The sequence below is a fragment of the Apium graveolens genome, chromosome 8 (assembly GCF_009905375.1).
Source record: "Apium graveolens cultivar Ventura chromosome 8, ASM990537v1, whole genome shotgun sequence".
NCBI lineage: Eukaryota > Viridiplantae > Streptophyta > Magnoliopsida > Apiales > Apiaceae > Apium > Apium graveolens.
The window spans coordinates 174,409,125-174,425,941 of NC_133654.1; the positions used below are offsets into that span (position 1 = coordinate 174,409,125).

The following is a 16,817-nucleotide window of genomic DNA, read 5'->3' on the forward strand; positions in this document are numbered from 1 at the left end:
TTTCTCGGAAAAAATTTCCGAAGTTTTCGGGAAAAAAATTACTTAAAAAAATCCTGAGAAAAAATCCCGAGAATTGATTTTCGGGAAAAATATTTTCCGAGATATGTTTCTCGGGAAAAAGTTCTCGAGAAAATTTCGCGAAACAAGTTGCTCGGGAAAAAATATCCGAGAAATATTCTCGGGAAAATTTTCCGAGAAAAGTTTCTCGAAAAAATCCCCGGGAAAAAATTCCTAATAAAAAATTCTCGTGAAAATTTTCCGAGAAAAGTTTCTCGAAAAAAAATTTCGGGAAAAAAATTCTCGGAAAAAAGTTCCTGAGAAAAATTATAGGGAAACAATTCCCAAAAAAACAATACCGAGAAATATTCTCGGGAAAATTTTTCGAGAAAAGTCTCTCGAAAAAAATTCCCCGGAGAAAGATTCCCGAGAAAATGTTCTCCGGAAAAACTTCCCGAGAAAAAGTTCTCGGAAAAATTTTCCGAGAAAAGTTTCTCGAAAAATATTCCCGGGAAAAATATTCCGAAAATGTTCTCCGGAAAGAAAATTCCCGGGAAAAAATTTCCGAGAAAAAGTTCTCGGAAAAAATTCCCGAGAATTGGGAAAAAATTCCCAAGAAAAGGTTCTCGGTAAAAAATTCCCGAGAACTTTTTCTCGGGAAGAAAAAGTTCTCGGGAAAAAATTCTCGAGAAAAAGTTCTCGGGAAAAAATTCCCGAGAAAAAATTCTCAGAAAAAATTACCGGATAAAAGTTTATAAAAAAATTCTCGATAAATAATTTTCGGAGAAAAGTTTCTCATAGAAAAGTTTTCTGATAAAAATTCTCGGAAATTTATCTGCAAAAAAAAATCTTAAAAGAAATTTCAGTAAAAAAATTTCATTTGAAATGACATGTATTTTGTAAGTATTTCAAATTCAAAATTTTAAACTTGTTGTGTAATTGGGTTGTATTTGAACAAAATCCAATTCCAAATTCGTGATATTTGCCAAACAACAGATTTGATCAAATGCAGAATTTGAAATGAAATACATGTATCCAAACGGGGCATTAGTACATTTGATAGTTTTTATTTAAAAAAGTTTAAATGTCTCTCACCCCACACAGAACATAGTGCATGTTTGGGGTTGTCTCATTTCCTCGTAAATGGGCCAAATGCCCATTTTGAATTTGGGACAACGGTTTGGCAGAGTTAAACAAATGACCATATATGGTCATATATGGTAAAATTTAGAAACTTGGTCCAAGCCTGTATTCCTATTCTCATATTCAATCTCATCAGATTTCTATACAACAATATCCTCTCGTCCCTTTCTCTTTATTCTATCAATAAAAATATATTAACATATTATATTTTTATGTGATATTTTATAAAATTGTACTTTTAAAAAATATTAAGTCATTTCCTCCTAATTTTATTTATATTTAATTATATAAATAAATCTAATTATATTTAGTTTATTTTTTTAGCCCGATTCAATATTATAATTTTATTTTCGTCGAGATGAATAGTATATATTATAAGTCTAGTTTTATCTCGATATTATTATCCCTGTTTCTTTTATTTATGCATCACAATTATTAATTCATGTAATTTGAAATATACATTTTAATTTTGTTTCAAAAAAATGTATAACTTATAAGTTATAATTTACCAAATACATTATAAACTTATAAGTAACTTATACGTAAAAATTATCCAAACACCCAATTAACTTATAAGTTACAAAATTCATATCACTTATAAACATTTTTGAAGTTTAAGTTATAAGTTGCGCTTTTTAAGAATTCACAAATAGACCCATAATATTCCAACAATTTGTTAAGATTCTTACATTGTCACATGCAGATATGGAATCTGGTGCGGCCAAATTTTCAAGATTAATTTTAACATTAAGTGAATGAAACAGCTAACCAAATCATGTTGTTGTAAAATTAGATCTCGCTGCAGTGTTTGTACTTTCCTTTATTTGTTCTGTCAACAAAGATGGTGAATCTTGTTAACAAGGTCTACTTCTTTGGAATATTCATTTTTCAGTATTATATAATATATCAGGGGAACATTATGATTAGGACATGCTGTCCATTTTCTCTAATTTTTTTCTTTCTTGAACAGGTAGTATCTCTCTCACACACCACACACCATCATCCTCTTTTTTTTTCTTTGGTTTTTTTGACAGGAAGATCATCATTTTATTTTCAGTAGTATATTAAGCATGTCATGTTCTTGTATGATTTACCTTGAGCGGAAGATATCCCTTATTGCGGCTATTGTATTCGGTACAATTCATCTACTAATATGTAGAACCGATAAAAAAAGATATAGATGTTCTTAATAATTTGGCTTGAAAACTGTGTAACATGACCTTATATTATTACAGTATCAAATTATAAAAATTTTGAGTTTGTGAACTTAAATTATTTCGGATTTTCTGAATAATGAATTGCAAATCTTAGTTGATCCTCCTTTATTTGTGCAATGAATCATGGGTATTAAATATGGCATTATATATTATATAGCTAATCAGCTGTTAATGATGTTTAGTAGTAATCGTAGGATGTGCTTATGGTTTTTCATCAGTTGACCCTTTGAAATTCTTTATTTTTTGTTTTTGTTCAGGATACAGATTGTGACTTTCACAATTTTTAAGTTTTAACTTGCGTATTTTCATCTCCATCATATACTGGTCAGTGTTTGAATAGTTTACAAACTGCTCAAATTGTATTTATTAAATCTAGCCTGTCAACACAGGAATTGTCTTTTGTTAGCTAGTAAATAATGCTTGACAAGTCTATGTTCCTCTTCTGTTAGGATCTCTTAAAAATTGCATCCCTGTCTGGACTTCCAGTAGTAGAGATCCTTTATTGGGTTGAAGATGTATCTGGTAGAGAGCAAAGGAGGTGCCATTTCTTGCATGCTGCTTGCACTGTTCTTTTTGGGTACCTGGCCTGCTCTTTTGACTCTCCTGGAAAGACGAGGCCGTCTTCCTCAGCATACGTATCTTGATTATACCATTACTAATCTCTTAGCTGCTGTGATTATTGCTTTCACTTTTGGGGAGATTGGCCAAAGTACAGCTGAAAAGCCAAATTTTTTAATTCAACTCTCTCAGGTGAGTCAAACCTGTAATAGGTGACTAATGTAGGAACTAGCTCATGATGCGTATGTTATTTGGCTTCTGACTCCTGTTTTTTTCAATGTCACATGACTGGCATCACATCGCTTTACGTGGGTGAAGTTTTATGTAAATGTTAATTTGTCATTTGAATGTGCATTAAAAAGCATTGACCAATTTGATATAATCTCCAAACTTTACATGTTACAGTTTCAGAAAACTCCTGGGAAAAATACTTGCTATTACATCAAGATGTAAATCAGTTAATCCCTATAGCTTCTTGCTTGTACATGTAACAGTACGGCATAGAGACGATTTCCCAATGTGGTTGCTCTTCTGTTTTCTTTTAATTGATATGATCCTGCACTCAAATATTTAGACTGGTCATGCAAGAAATTATAGTAAAGCAGCACATAAAGGTATTACACCCGCGATGATAGGTCATATTGCCTTTATGACATGGTTTTCAATTAAATGATGTTTTTTGCCTTGCCACTTTCCCACATAGTATGTTCTTGACCAGCAGTTTGAAAATCGTTAAGGTTCGTATTGTAGGTTAATTGGCCAAGTGTTTTGTTTGCAATGGCCGGTGGAGTGGTCCTTAGTCTTGGAAACCTCTCAACACAATATGCTTGGGCATTTGTTGGCTTATCAGTGACCGAAGTGATCACTGCAAGCATAACTGTGGTGATAGGTACCGTTTTTTGATGTATGTGTGGATATATATGCTATTGAAATATATTACAATTATGGGTGTTTATCATTTGATTCAGGAACAACTTTGAACTATTTCTTGGATGACAGAATTAATAAAGCTGAAATACTTTTTCCTGGGGTCGGATGCTTCTTGATTGCTGTTTGTCTAGCCTCAGGTGTTCATGCATCTAATGCAAAAGATAATAAAGAAAAACTCAGTGCTTTGGAAAGTAGTAAAATACATGAATCTGGGTATAACTCTGCTCATATTTGTGTTTAAGTATGCTTTGCATGATAATTGTGAACTGATAGCAGGTAAGGTCCTTTCATGATCACAGAACCAATTGGACTAATACTGAGAACTCCGGTCAATGAAAAACTTGCTAATGTAACAATCTTATAGAACATAGATGTATATCGTGATGTTATGCAGTATTAATGTCAACAGAGAATAATTTGGCAGGGCCTCAAGACTTCCTCTATCAAAAGAAACAAATATAATAGCACTTGAAAAAGATCCGGAAAATGGAATTGGCACAACAGAGAAGGCCAAAGTTGGAACTGCAGACTTTCTTTTAGAAATTGAGAACAGGAGGTCCATTAAGGTTTGTGCAAGTTTCATGCTCAATTAGTTTTTTCCAAGATTTTTCTGAGTCATGGCACATCATTGGTAAATCTGGGGCACATCATTATGATCCTCTTAAATATTGTAGTTGTAACATCTAGAATGATCTGCAATACCCTGCCTGACCAGTTGGTTACATTGACAATACCTTTAATGCCAAGGTCCTTTAGTTTATACATGGTTGTCTATTTATCATTCATTTTAAGAGCCTATACCATAGAGTCTTTTAAAAATATTATATGATCTTTTGCTTTTCCGTATATTGCTTGCTGGTTTCTAGCACCTCCATTGGAGTTTCAATTCAAGTACTAGTGAAGTAAAGTGGGATGACACTTTTTCAGGTATTTGGGAAGAGCACATTCGTTGGTTTGGGCATAACTTTCTTTGCTGGACTTTGCTTTTCCCTCTTTTCTCCAGCATTCAACCTGGCTACGAATGATCAATGGGACACTTTAGAAGAAGGAGTCCCTCATTTAAGTGTCTACACGGCATTTTTCTGGTTTTCGATCTCTTGTTTTGTGATCGCCATCATTCTGAATGTCAGCTTCCTCTATCATCCTGTTCTGAACTTGCCTCGATCATCATTTAAGGCTTATTTGTCAGATTGGAAAGGAAGAGAATGGGCATTATTGGCTGGGCTTCTGTGTGGCTTTGGAAATGGTCTCCAATTTATGGGAGGTCAGGCTGCTGGATATGCAGCAGCAGATGCAGTCCAGGTATGCATATTTGTCTGATGTGTATTCCCTCCCAAAATAAACATCATTTGACGTATTTTTTGCTGCACAAAAGAAGTTTATATGGCACAGAGGAAGCATTATGGACAACATGTAAATGTGTAATGAATATGCTAACATATAACAGGCACTTCCACTCGTGAGCACATTCTGGGGGATCCTTCTGTTTGGAGAGTACCGAAGATCATCAAAGAGGACTTATATATTGCTCAATAGCATGTTGATGATGTTCATTGTTGCTGTTGGAGTTTTAATGGCATCGTCGGGGCATAGGAAATAACAGCGGATCACAACAAACAAGTTAAAAAGTAAGATTGCTGGCGTAAAACTGTAAATGTAAATGCGAAAATCCAAGATTATGTTTCATAAAAAAGGAATCGGCCACGTCATTTCCAGTGTTAAATGAATCAGTTGCAGTCCAAATGCCAGTTACAAATAACCATAATAACCCGGAAAGTTAGTCTATAATGCAACCAACATCTTGCCAGTAGAATTCATCTAAATATTTATTTTTTTATGGTTAAGTTGATTAAAAGTTGCAACCAAAAAAAAACATGGGTAAGCAAGCAAAAAGTTGTAACAGGATCATGTGGTTTTTAGGTGTCAGATTATATATCTCAGAACCCTTTTCAGTCTTCAATCTCAAAATTGACTTGTAAGTTGCTATGAGTGCAGAGCAGGGAAAATATCGAGTACTGGGAGAACTAATTTTTTTCTGGTTACAGCCACAACTCTAACCAACTGAGATAATCCAGCTTTACTTGAAGGTCTCAGTCAATAACTATATAAAAAAAATGCTAGATATCCCAAATTTTCACATTAAAAAATTTCTCAAATATGATGTGTTATATAAATATTTGGCAACCTTTCTAATAATAATAGGAGACCCGCGTGCATTTATATGCGCCAACGAATCAAAATCTATCATGTGTCAGCCACGTTATTTGATAATTTTTTTGGAAAAGATATTTGGGATACGTAGCACTACTATAAAAAAAATATACGATTTATTAAACGGTTTTAAAATTAGCAACCTAGTTAATAAATAAATGCGTTAATATTAAATTTTGCGAAATAACCAGATCGACTTTGAATGATTACTTTTACAGGAACAGTTTAAATTTGTGAAACCTACCCGTAAACATTTTGTTGAATAAAAAGGTAACACTCGCTCACTCAGTAAACCGAATCGCAAAATAATGTAGCGACACACTCCCTCCAGGAAGTATCTGAGTGTGGTCTTGCGTTGAGCAGATAAACACGAACAAAACAAAATTCATTTAATAAACTAATAAAAGCGGTCAGCTAGCTGCCTTGAGATCTGCTCTGCATGCCAAGTGCCACGTAATGAGCTCAACTAGACACGTGTTACACTCCCATGCTACGTGTCAACTGCATGCACTTGTTCTCCCCCCTGTTTTTAAGTTCCGCTCTCTCTGTCTCTCTCTACAGCTCCAAACTTGTCATACATCAAAACATTTCATCTTTGCAAAAACAGTGAAAGGAAAATGGAAGGAAAGAACATCTCAACCCACCCAGATATCCCCGGAGAAGAGACCCACACCGGCACCGCCCTCGTCGAGACTGCCACCGCTGCCATCCAAGGTTTCGGTCCCATCAACAAGATCCATCAGCACCTTTGCGCGTATGTCTCTCAATTCCTTTTTATGATAATTAGCCTGGTACATACTCTATATACTGTATCTGTTTATCGGTGGCAGCGGCGGAATCAGAATTTTAAAATACATAACCAAATATAAGGGAATGTAATCAGATTAATAAGGATCCGAATGAAATTTAATTTATACGAATCTTTTAATATTTTTTATTTTTAAATAAAAGGGCAATTACTAGTTATTTGTAATTATGTATGTTATGAGTATGGGTACGTGAATATGTGCAGTTTTCACTTCTATGGGCATGACATGACACGCCAAGTAGAAGCGCACCACTTCTGCGCACACCAAAACGATGAGATGAGGCAGTGCCTAATCTACGACAGCCCCGAGAAAGATGCTCGTCTCATCGGCCTCGAATACATAGTCTCGGAGAATCTGTTCATGACACTCCCGGACGAGGAGAAACGTATGTGGCATTCCCACGAGTACGAAGTCAAGAGCGGCGTCCTGTTCATGCCAGGCATTCCAGGGCCTATCCAGCGCCAGGATCTTGATAAAGTGGCCAAGACTTACGGCAAAGTGTTTCATTTTTGGCAGGTGGACAAAGGCGATGATCTCCCGTTGGGAATTCCGCAGGTTATGATGGCGTTAACGAGAGACGGGCAGCTGTATAATAATCTGAAACAGGATGTGGAGACTAGGTTTCATGTTTGTTTTGACAGTGAGAGTGAGAACAGGAAGTCTATGACTGGGCCGGTGCATGGGATTCATCCCATGGCGAATGCGGGTGGGAAGGGGATCAAGACGGTGTTGAGGGAGACTGATTGTGAGCCTGTTGATTCTGTTCCAAGGGTGTTTGTCTGAGACATGGATGCTCAAGTACTTTTGCAGTGTTTTATAGTTATGTATAGTGTGCAAGGGGTTTATGTTGTTTTGTGGTACTTGTGTTTCTTAAGCTTTTTATCGAGTCTCAAACTCTTAAGTAGTGTTGTTTTGATTAATATAATGTATTAATGTTTTGTGCATCGATTGGGGTTTCGTAAAATGAATGCATCATATATTGTTTTGGCTGATAACATTATACCTGGCAGAAAATAGTTTTGGACTGGTTTTAGATCCTAAATATGGATTTGATCCAAAATCATATTAAATTCATATTTAATAATATATAGTTTTGGATTTGGATTGGACTTGGTGGATGTGGTTGTAAATATGGATAAACAATTATAAGGAGGAAACTTATAAACAAGCTAACAAATGAAAAATGATTCCTAATCGTTTTTCTAATATTCTTACGATTAATGTTTAATACTAATATCTACAGGAATTTATTCTATTTTCATAATCATCTTAAACACGTGCACGTGCGTGGTGAACCATATAAACACGGAATGTATGTGTGTATTATATGGGGTGCGTAACGGGCTCGAACTCGAACATAAAAATATGTTCGTTAAGAAAACGAGCTCGAGCCGAGTTTTTGGTATGTTCGGCTCGAGCTCGGCTCGGCTCGAAAAAAAATTAAAAATAAATAAATTATTTTTTATATATTTAATTATTATGAATTTTATTCCGATTTTTTATAAATATTTTTAAATTATTGAATTATACAATGTTAAATTAAAGTTTGAAAAAATTCAGATATTAAAAATAAATTTTTTAATTTGATATTTTAATAATTAACAAGTGATTTAACTACTACTTGTAACTAGTATTTATTTCCTGATTGGTGTTTCGATTTTTTAAATATTTATGAATGATACAACCGTACGGATGTTAATATCTATATATTTTAGTGACATGATAAAAATTTTAGAAAAAAATAAATTTATTTTGTTTGTTATTTTGACAATCAACCAATTGCTTGAACATTACTTGTAAATAGTGTTTAGTCTCGCATTAATGTTTCAATTTTTTAAAAAATATTTATGAATGATCCAACCGTACGGATGTTAAGATCTATATATTTTAGTGGCATGACAAACATTTTAGAAAAAAATAAATGTATTTGGTTTGTTATTTTAACATTCAACAGGTGTTTTGACATGTACTTGTAACTAGTGTTTAGTCTCGTATTAATGTTTTGATTTTTTTAAAAATATTTATAGATTATCCAACCGTACGGATGTTAATATCTATATATTTTAGTGTCATGATAAAAAGTTTAGAAAAAAATAAATTTATTTTGTTTGTTATTTTGACAATCAACCAATTGTTTGAACATTACTTGTAACTAGTGTTTAGTCTCATTTTAATATTTCAATTTTTTAAAAAATATTTATGATTGATCCAACCGTACGGATGTTAATATCTATATATTTCAGTGACATGAATTTTTTTTTAGAAAAAGTTAAATATATATGATTTGTTATTTTAACAGTCAACCGATGTTTTGACATATACTTGTAACTAGTGTTTAGTCTCGTATTCATGTTTTGATTTTTTTAAAAATATTTATAGATGATCCAACGGTACGGATGTTAAAATCTATATATTTTAGTGATTTGACAAAAAAATTAAAAAAAAAATAAATGTATTTGATTTGTTATTTTAACAGTCAACCGGTGTTTTGACATGTACTTGTAACTAGTGTTTAGTATCATATTAATGTTTCGATTTTTTAAAAATATTTATGAATGATCCAACCGTACGGATGTTAAGATCAATATATTTTAGTGATATGACAAAAATTTTAGAAAAAAATAAAAGTATTTGGTTCGTTATTTTAACAGTCAACCGGTGTGTTGACCAGATTTTTTTAATTCAGCTCGGCTCGGCTCGGCTCGTTTTGATGGAGAAAGCTCGTGTTCGGCTCGTATTCGGCTCGGTTCGACTCGACTCGGCTCGGTTTTGTTCGATAAAAGCTCGTGTTCGGCTCGTTCGTTAACGAGCTCGAGCTCGAACATGAGTTTTTGTTCGTTAAGAAAGCTCGGCTCGGCTCGACTCGGCTTGTTAGAAAAAAAATGAAAGGTCGGCTCGGTTCGATCAAAACTCGGCTCGGCTCGGTTCGTGAACAACTCTATGGGGTGGCACTGGCAGGGTGCTAGAAAGTAAAGAAAATTGTGTAGGGTTGATATAGTAAATTTACTCACGGTGTGTTTATTCACAATGATATCAATTCATTTGGAGAGTTAAAACAGATAAACAAAGCAGAGTGAGAGGAACTACAGAATCACCGCCATGGTCCAATTTTATATTACCTCCATAGTCCAATTTTATGAAATATAGGATCCTAATATGGGTATCACGGTTCAAATCCATATTTGTATTTAAATATAAGTCCAGGAACCAATCCAAACCATATCATAATCTGTGATTTTTTGGTGAACCAAAATCCAATATTTGGACTGGTTGGGACTGGTTATCCAAATTTAGACCCAGATTGCCAGCTCTAGATTTTATACTGTATGCCACCACCTAAATTGTATCGCGAATGAAATTGCACAAATGGAAGGCCAAGGCGAGGGAGTGCAAGAAAAATGTGAGGAATGTGAGTTAAGAGTTCATAGTCACAACTCAAATGATACTTTAGTGGCTCAACTATCAACAATTTTCAGTTTGTGTTACTGAATTAAAGAAATTACAGGATGTGTTACTGAATTATACAGAAACATACAAAAACATGCAAAAGAGGGCCTCCGCTGTGAAATGTTAACGTTGTTAGTTTAATTTGTAAACAGAGGGGGGTCATTCAGTCTTTGCACACAACAACAAATACATAATTGACACACGCATGCAGGAACAATGCAGCTTTCAACCAATTTATCAGGCTTTGCATTTCATGTTGAGAAAAGCTTGAATAATGCAGTTACTTATCAAAAGTGGAAGCAGACTACCGGAGACACTGAAGGATCAGAGATTAGTGGCTAGGCCTTCCCCTGCAGGATGTTGGCTGTGCTGCCTCAATGTTAGAACCATCTTCTGGAGTAGTGTCACAAACGCGTGTCAAGGGAACGGGCTCTCATCTGCATAACCAAGTCGCTGAAGAATCAGCAAATGGAGATGTCGAGGAAAATGACGAGACAAGAGAAAAACACTTGCAGGGGAAGGCGTAGCTATAACGACTCGTGTATTTTGTATTATTTAAATGTGTAATTATGGAAATTATTAAATAAATAATATATGCGTATTGGTTTTGACCACTATGTGTTGTTTGATTATTAATTATGTGTGATTTACGAGGCATATGGTCGTTCGCGTAATTAATTACAGACTTGTATAGAATTGTTTTCACTTTTAAAAGTGGATTTAATACAAGTTTATTTGTGTAAATATGTGGATTGTCTCTAAAATTATTTTTATGGTTTCATAATTATAATAATTATTTTGGGATTTTATAAAATTTAGAAATCAATATTTCATCAATTATTTAACCCTATACGATTATCTGATTGCATTTATTTGTAAAATCTGTATTTAATTCCCGAATTTTTCAAAAATTATGAAACTCATATTTATTTAGGTTGGAAATATTCCGGGAATTTTAAAATTATTTTGAGAATTTTCGGGATTAATTTCACCCGCGCGTTGAATCGTTTAATCGAGAAAAGCGGGTATAAAGTATATCTCAGAAATTGTTTTAAAATTTCGAAATTTATGAATTTATAAACTTCGGGATATTTTTAACTTTTTAAGACTAATTTCGTAATTTTATAAATTTATTTGTGTGCAACTTGGTTCGGTAAATATAGAATGCGGGTCAGAATTAGACCGGAGGAACTTCATATTTATCCTATTTTACTACGTGGCAGATTTTTGTGCGCTCAGTTACTACGTGTGGTACTCTGTTTTATTAAGAAAAAAAATAAAAATAAATAAATAAATAACAGGGCACCCCCACCCCTTTTCTTTTGTTCCCGTTCGGAGTTTTGCCCTGTGTATCTCCTTCTCCGGCGAGTTCGCCGCTCGCTTCCCTGGTGGCTATTTGATTTTTCGGCCACTGCTTTGGCATCTTCCGATCACCTGTTCTGTGTTCGGCTTCCTGGTCTCGATTTCAGTTTTGGGTTATGTTGAGCTGTATATGTACATATATCTGTGAGTATACATGCATATATGCAGTTCAGCTTATGTTGATTTTGTTCGTGTTTTTGCTGTTTTGGCGCCGCCCCTTTTGTTTGTTACAAGGGGACGATGGCGCGTGTAGCTGTATGGCACGTGGATCGTTTCTGTTCCTGTTGTTGGTTTGCTTGAATCTGTTGTGCGAATTTTTGCAGTTTGATTCTTTCATTTTTGTGAAAGAAGTTGAGCTGTTAATTTGCATATTTCGATTTGTTAATTAATTAAATTCTCGATTGAACTTCTGTGATTAATCGAATTATTACTTCCGATTACTTAAAAATAATCGGTAGAATTCGTTACGGAAACCCAAATTAACCGGGTACCCGCGGATTTTACCGCCGTCCGCGATGAATTTTGACGAGCGGACGGTGGACAGCGATGATGTTGTTCAGAGTCCTATAAATTAATAAATAAATATGAGTATAAATATAAGATTTAATAATAGTAATTAGTTGGTTAAATCGGTGTTTGGGGTTCGTGAACTGGATTTCAGATGTATTGGTGGAATAAATTGTTGGATTGTTTGTTGTGATTTGACGTCGAGTTGTTCGACGGGTAGGCCGATAAACAGTGGAAGTGCTGCCCGAATTTTTGGAAATTAAATTCGTAAATTCGGGACATACCCTGTAATTATCGGAACGTTGAACGGGTATAAATATATATATATATATATGCTGTGCGAAACGTGATTGCATGTAGTGGTGAATGTTTTGTTAAAACCCAATGACCCTAATTTCGTAAAAGGACAAGTATACGTATCTTCTGAAAACGAACATCAAATCGATTTCTTGAGAACATGAACCCTAATTGTTGGATGTGTTATTGTATTGTAATAATGTATATAATTACGAGTCGGCTTTGAATATCGTTGGGTAGATTTGGTGTTGAGGATATGTCAAGCATACCTAGACGTCTAACGTAGAGTATTTCGGCTCTGTAGGTTCTAGTCGAAGGACTCAAGAATTGATATCGAATTAAGATAATCTAATGATCAGTCGGCAAGTGCCTCGAGGTTCCCAAGCGAAAAACCCTGAGAGTCCTGGATACTATCTTGAGATAGATTAATGCGAAGAAGGATGTCTTCTAGTGAGACAGTCATTTTTCCATGAGGGTCGAACGTACAAATCTATCAAAATCAGTCAGTGATAGTCGTAACGCTCTGCAAGGCAAGTACGCCCGAACTAATCTTTTACAGTTCAGTATATATAAATAGTTGTTTATTTAAAATTTACTGGAACAGAATGTTTTAAGTTACGTATTCCCCATATTTAAATATGTTTTGTTAACTGAGGTTTTGGGGAAAAAGTAACCTCTAAAAATGCCTATCTCTAGATTATGATTAAAATTAAAAAGGGATTTTAGAATGTGTGTTGTAATGGTTTAAAAAGAGATAGGGGTAAATGGTTTTGGAAACTGGATAAAAATAAATCAGATATTGGATGGTCAGTTGGCGTAAGAGGTCCGTTATTAGGTAACGGCCCATCATGGTTGCGTAAGGGGCTAAGTCGGATGCGCGCACTGGTAGTCCGCTTAGTCCAGCATGACAGAGACCTAGCTAGTCTCTGAGTTCCGGAACGAAATTTGTGGCGGGATAGACTGATCAGCTGTCCCTAGAATTCATCCTCTTTTATATATCTGATAAAGGTTGAATAGTTTATAGTCCCCGTAACGGGACCGGTGATTTATTGGTCCAGCAATGGACAGTGGTTTTGGAACGGAAATAGCATCCTAAAATTGAACTCTGGTATTTTTTACACAGCACACTACAGATGATGTTATTTTGCAAAGCATGCTATTTTTGATATCCAGTTTATACTTGTTTTACGCGTTTATGGCAAGATATGAATTTTGTTCCTATAACTGCTTTACTTTAAACTATTTTTACTCATTATTCATATAGTGGTGTTGCTGAGCAAGCAATTGCTCACCCTTGCAGAATATTTATATTTATTGCAGATGCCTAAGAGATTCTCGCGTGGTAGTCAGGGCAGGGTTCCAGTTTCCTTCGTGTCAGATTCCTCTTTGCTGGTTGTGTTGGACCAAGGGTGGTCTGTTGAGTTGTTGTGTTAAGTTAGCTGCGTCAGGACGATTGTCATAAGTCGGTTCGTGGTAGTTGTAACCTAAATCATACATAAACTTGGAAAAGGTCTTGGTATAGGGGTTGTAGTTATATATAATTAATGATTTAGATTAAAATATATTTGTTATTATTGTTGTTGATGACGTCAACTCCTGACCCCGGGGTTGAGGCCATCACAGTTGGTATCAGAGCTACAGGTTTGAGTCCCTGATTTGGGTTAGGAGTGAAGTCAAAAGAGTGCAGAAAGATATATATACATATATGTGAGTCAGCAGCTCAATCATAGGAGCGAGTCTATAAGTTTAGTCAAGGGTTTCGGAAGCGTAACCCTGACGTTTGTTGAGGAGTGACTGGAACTGCCCTAGTTTAGAGTACGTCTCCTTCGTATATGTATTATTAGTAATATTCGATAGAGATTTCTAGTTGCCCCTCGAGAAAACAAGTCTGATTGCGAGAGCTCATCTTTTGAGTGGATCTCGGTGTGTCAGCTATAAAGACACCCATATTATCCCTAAATATAGCCTTTTCGATATCAAGGGAGGTTGGTGGACCGAATGTGTGACCTCGGTGAGTTCGGATAGTATGATAACGGTCAGCGCCTGCTATGACAGCCAAGCTTCATAGTGAATATGGATCAGTAATATGGTTTGTATCTTTGAACCCTTATACCTCTTTCTTGAGACGCATTTTGTTTCCAAAGTAATTGTTTCCTATTCCATAAGTTGCTTACTTTTCCTGTGAGAAATTTGAGAACTCGGAATAAGCGACTTAGGATTCTGTTGATTCCATCATAATCAGGATTTCTCCCTCCTTATTTGGGAATTTTCTATTTAAACATTGTTTCTTTCCTCGGTAACTTTTCAGTTGATTGGGGCAAACAATGCATATGAATTGTCCATTTGTCTATGTGACAAAAGGGTCTGGTGGGACGCCACCGAATTATGTGTTATGACCGTATGGTACTAAGACTGGCCATCTTATGTACTTGTATGGTTGCTCTCAGTCATACCTACATCTTCTTCACAGTTTCTTCTTATTTGATTGATTCCTTGATTTTGAAATTTCATTTGAAGTCCCGAGGCAGTGGATTGTCAGTAGCTTTTGTGATTAGACAGTCCTAGACATCGAAAGTAATTGAGAGTGGACTGTCTGGAAGAAATATAAGATGTACATTTGATTGCTAGCTATTCCAGAAACGATAATAGTAGAGAGGATTTATAATTCGATATTAAAGGTTGTGGTTTTAGAAAAGTTTAACCTTGTGAAAGATAGGTTAATGATAGGGGATAAGAAATCATCTCTGGAGGATGGTTGAAATTTGGACCATAGTGCCTAGAGGAGTCTAGCATTCCTTAAGCTTGACTTGAATTACTACCTGGCTCTGTGTGATTGGTGGATGTTATAGCCGGCCAAGTTTCATTATATGCCAGATTGGTGTTAATGTGGTATAGAGTAGTAACGGGAAGTGGTCAGTTGCTGTGGTATTAAGGATCTATGCTATGGTGTTCAGTATTCTAGTTTTTTCGAACCGTTGTTGATTCTGCTACTGTCATTGTTGTTGTGATTGCTAGTTCTGTTAATCTAGATTTCTTTTGTAAATGGACCCCGATATTAAGGACTTGGGTACTGTGATTAGGCAGCATTTTTCTGATATAGGTGCACCTTTTAAACGGTGATACCTTCTGTCAAACATTTTATCATGTTTTGAATAAAACTCATTTATATATTTCAGGAAGATGCCACCTAAGAAAGCTACCCAGTTCAAAGAAAATAGTAGTAGTATTGCGGAGGGTCCAACTATAAATGAAATTCTAGATTTGTTGCGCCAGCAACAGCAACAATAGTTGCAGTTAATCCAACAGGTTTAGCAGCGGTATCTATGGTTGCAGCAGCAACATCAAGAAGTGAATTGAAGTGCTAGTTTTAAATATTTCTAGAGTATTAAACCTCCTGAGTCTCAGGGTGAATTTTATCCAGTAGTTGTTGGAGCATGACTATAGGAAATGGAGGAAGTTTTCAACCTCGTTTAAGTAGGTGATAACCTTAAGACCGATTATGCGAGTTTCTTTCTTAAGAATGAAGCAAATTACTGGTGGGCATCCACTTGAGCGTTGGAAGGGGAAGACCCTGTTTCTTGGACAAGATTCACAGAATTATTTTGGAGGAGTGTTTTCCGATGGTTTAAGGAATCAGTTAGAAATCGAGTTTCTGGAACTGAAACAAGATGAAAGAAGAAGTGTGTGGAATTTGAGGCCAAGTTTACCGAATTGGCCCGATTAGTTCCTAAGTATGTAAGTATGGAGATTCAGAAAGTAAGGAGGTTCCAATAAGGGTTGAAACCTGGAATTCGCAGAGGAGTTGTGGCATTGCAACCTAAGACATACTCCTCTATGGTTCAGGTTGCCCTGGCAATGGAAGGTGACCAGAAGTTGGTTGTTAAGAGAATAATAAGAAAAGGAAGTCTGGTGGTGCTAGGGACAAGGAAGATCAAGAAGAATCTAGTCAAGTATTGTAGAATCAGTTTGGTCGAAGCAGGAGTAAGAGATTCCTGAGACAGAGTTTTCTCAGGCTAGGTCTAATGCTACTTCAGTTGTTTCCACTCCAGCTCAGTCAGTAAAGTGAGCAGTGGATTGCAAGTCCTGTGAAAAAAGACACAGTGGTATGTATAAGAAGAATGTGCGATGTTTCAAGCTGGACATAAGGGTCATTATGCATCGGAATGTAATCCAGAAAATCCAGGAGTTATGTATCGCAATTATGGGAAGAGTGGCTATATTGCAAGGAGTTGTAGAACGGTTATTCAAGATATTACATTCCAAGGGCCAATATTTAGCTCAGCTAGAGATAGAATTTTTAAAGAAACCAAGAAATCAAGCGGTTAGAAGTTGGACATAG

At 35.5% G+C, this 16,817-nt stretch overlaps 2 protein-coding genes across 3 annotated transcripts; both read left to right on the forward strand.

The window, feature by feature from the left end:
- The first annotated feature begins 2,529 nt into the window (after nucleotides 1-2,529).
- On the forward strand, nucleotides 2,530-5,606 carry LOC141678287 (ureide permease 1-like). 2 transcript variants are annotated; one of them, XM_074484567.1, is made up of 7 exons: nucleotides 2,530-2,681; nucleotides 2,807-3,107; nucleotides 3,666-3,804; nucleotides 3,884-4,058; nucleotides 4,270-4,411; nucleotides 4,773-5,147; nucleotides 5,293-5,606. In XM_074484567.1, exons 2-7 carry the CDS (start codon nucleotides 2,871-2,873, stop codon nucleotides 5,443-5,445), a joined length of 1,221 nt encoding a protein of 406 aa, XP_074340668.1. In that variant the 5' UTR covers nucleotides 2,530-2,681; nucleotides 2,807-2,870; the 3' UTR covers nucleotides 5,446-5,606. The 2 variants fall into 2 exon arrangements, with proteins under 2 accessions (XP_074340668.1, XP_074340669.1); XM_074484568.1 differs by lacking the exon at nucleotides 2,530-2,681 and having other exon boundaries at nucleotides 2,727-3,107.
- A 994-nt stretch (nucleotides 5,607-6,600) lies between these two features.
- Nucleotides 6,601-7,809, forward strand: LOC141676814 (oil body-associated protein 1B-like). The gene is made up of 2 exons (XM_074482532.1): nucleotides 6,601-6,810; nucleotides 7,069-7,809. Exons 1-2 carry the CDS (start codon nucleotides 6,674-6,676, stop codon nucleotides 7,646-7,648), a joined length of 717 nt encoding a protein of 238 aa, XP_074338633.1. The 5' UTR covers nucleotides 6,601-6,673; the 3' UTR covers nucleotides 7,649-7,809.
- Nucleotides 7,810-16,817: the final 9,008 nt, after the last annotated feature.

Excerpts from the sequence above, each read along its gene's own strand:
- LOC141676814 (XM_074482532.1), top strand. The coding sequence starts at position 6,674 with ATGGAAGGAAAGAACATCTCAACCCACCCAGATATCCCCGGAGAAGAG. Across the intron at positions 6,811-7,068 it reads ATCCATCAGCACCTTTGCGC|TTTTCACTTCTATGGGCATG; the intron begins GTATGTCTCTCA and ends GAATATGTGCAG.
- LOC141678287 (XM_074484567.1), top strand. The coding sequence starts at position 2,871 with ATGTATCTGGTAGAGAGCAAAGGAGGTGCCATTTCTTGCATGCTGCTT. Across the intron at positions 3,108-3,665 it reads TTTTAATTCAACTCTCTCAG|GTTAATTGGCCAAGTGTTTT; the intron begins GTGAGTCAAACC and ends TTCGTATTGTAG. Across the intron at positions 5,148-5,292 it reads CAGCAGCAGATGCAGTCCAG|GCACTTCCACTCGTGAGCAC; the intron begins GTATGCATATTT and ends AACATATAACAG.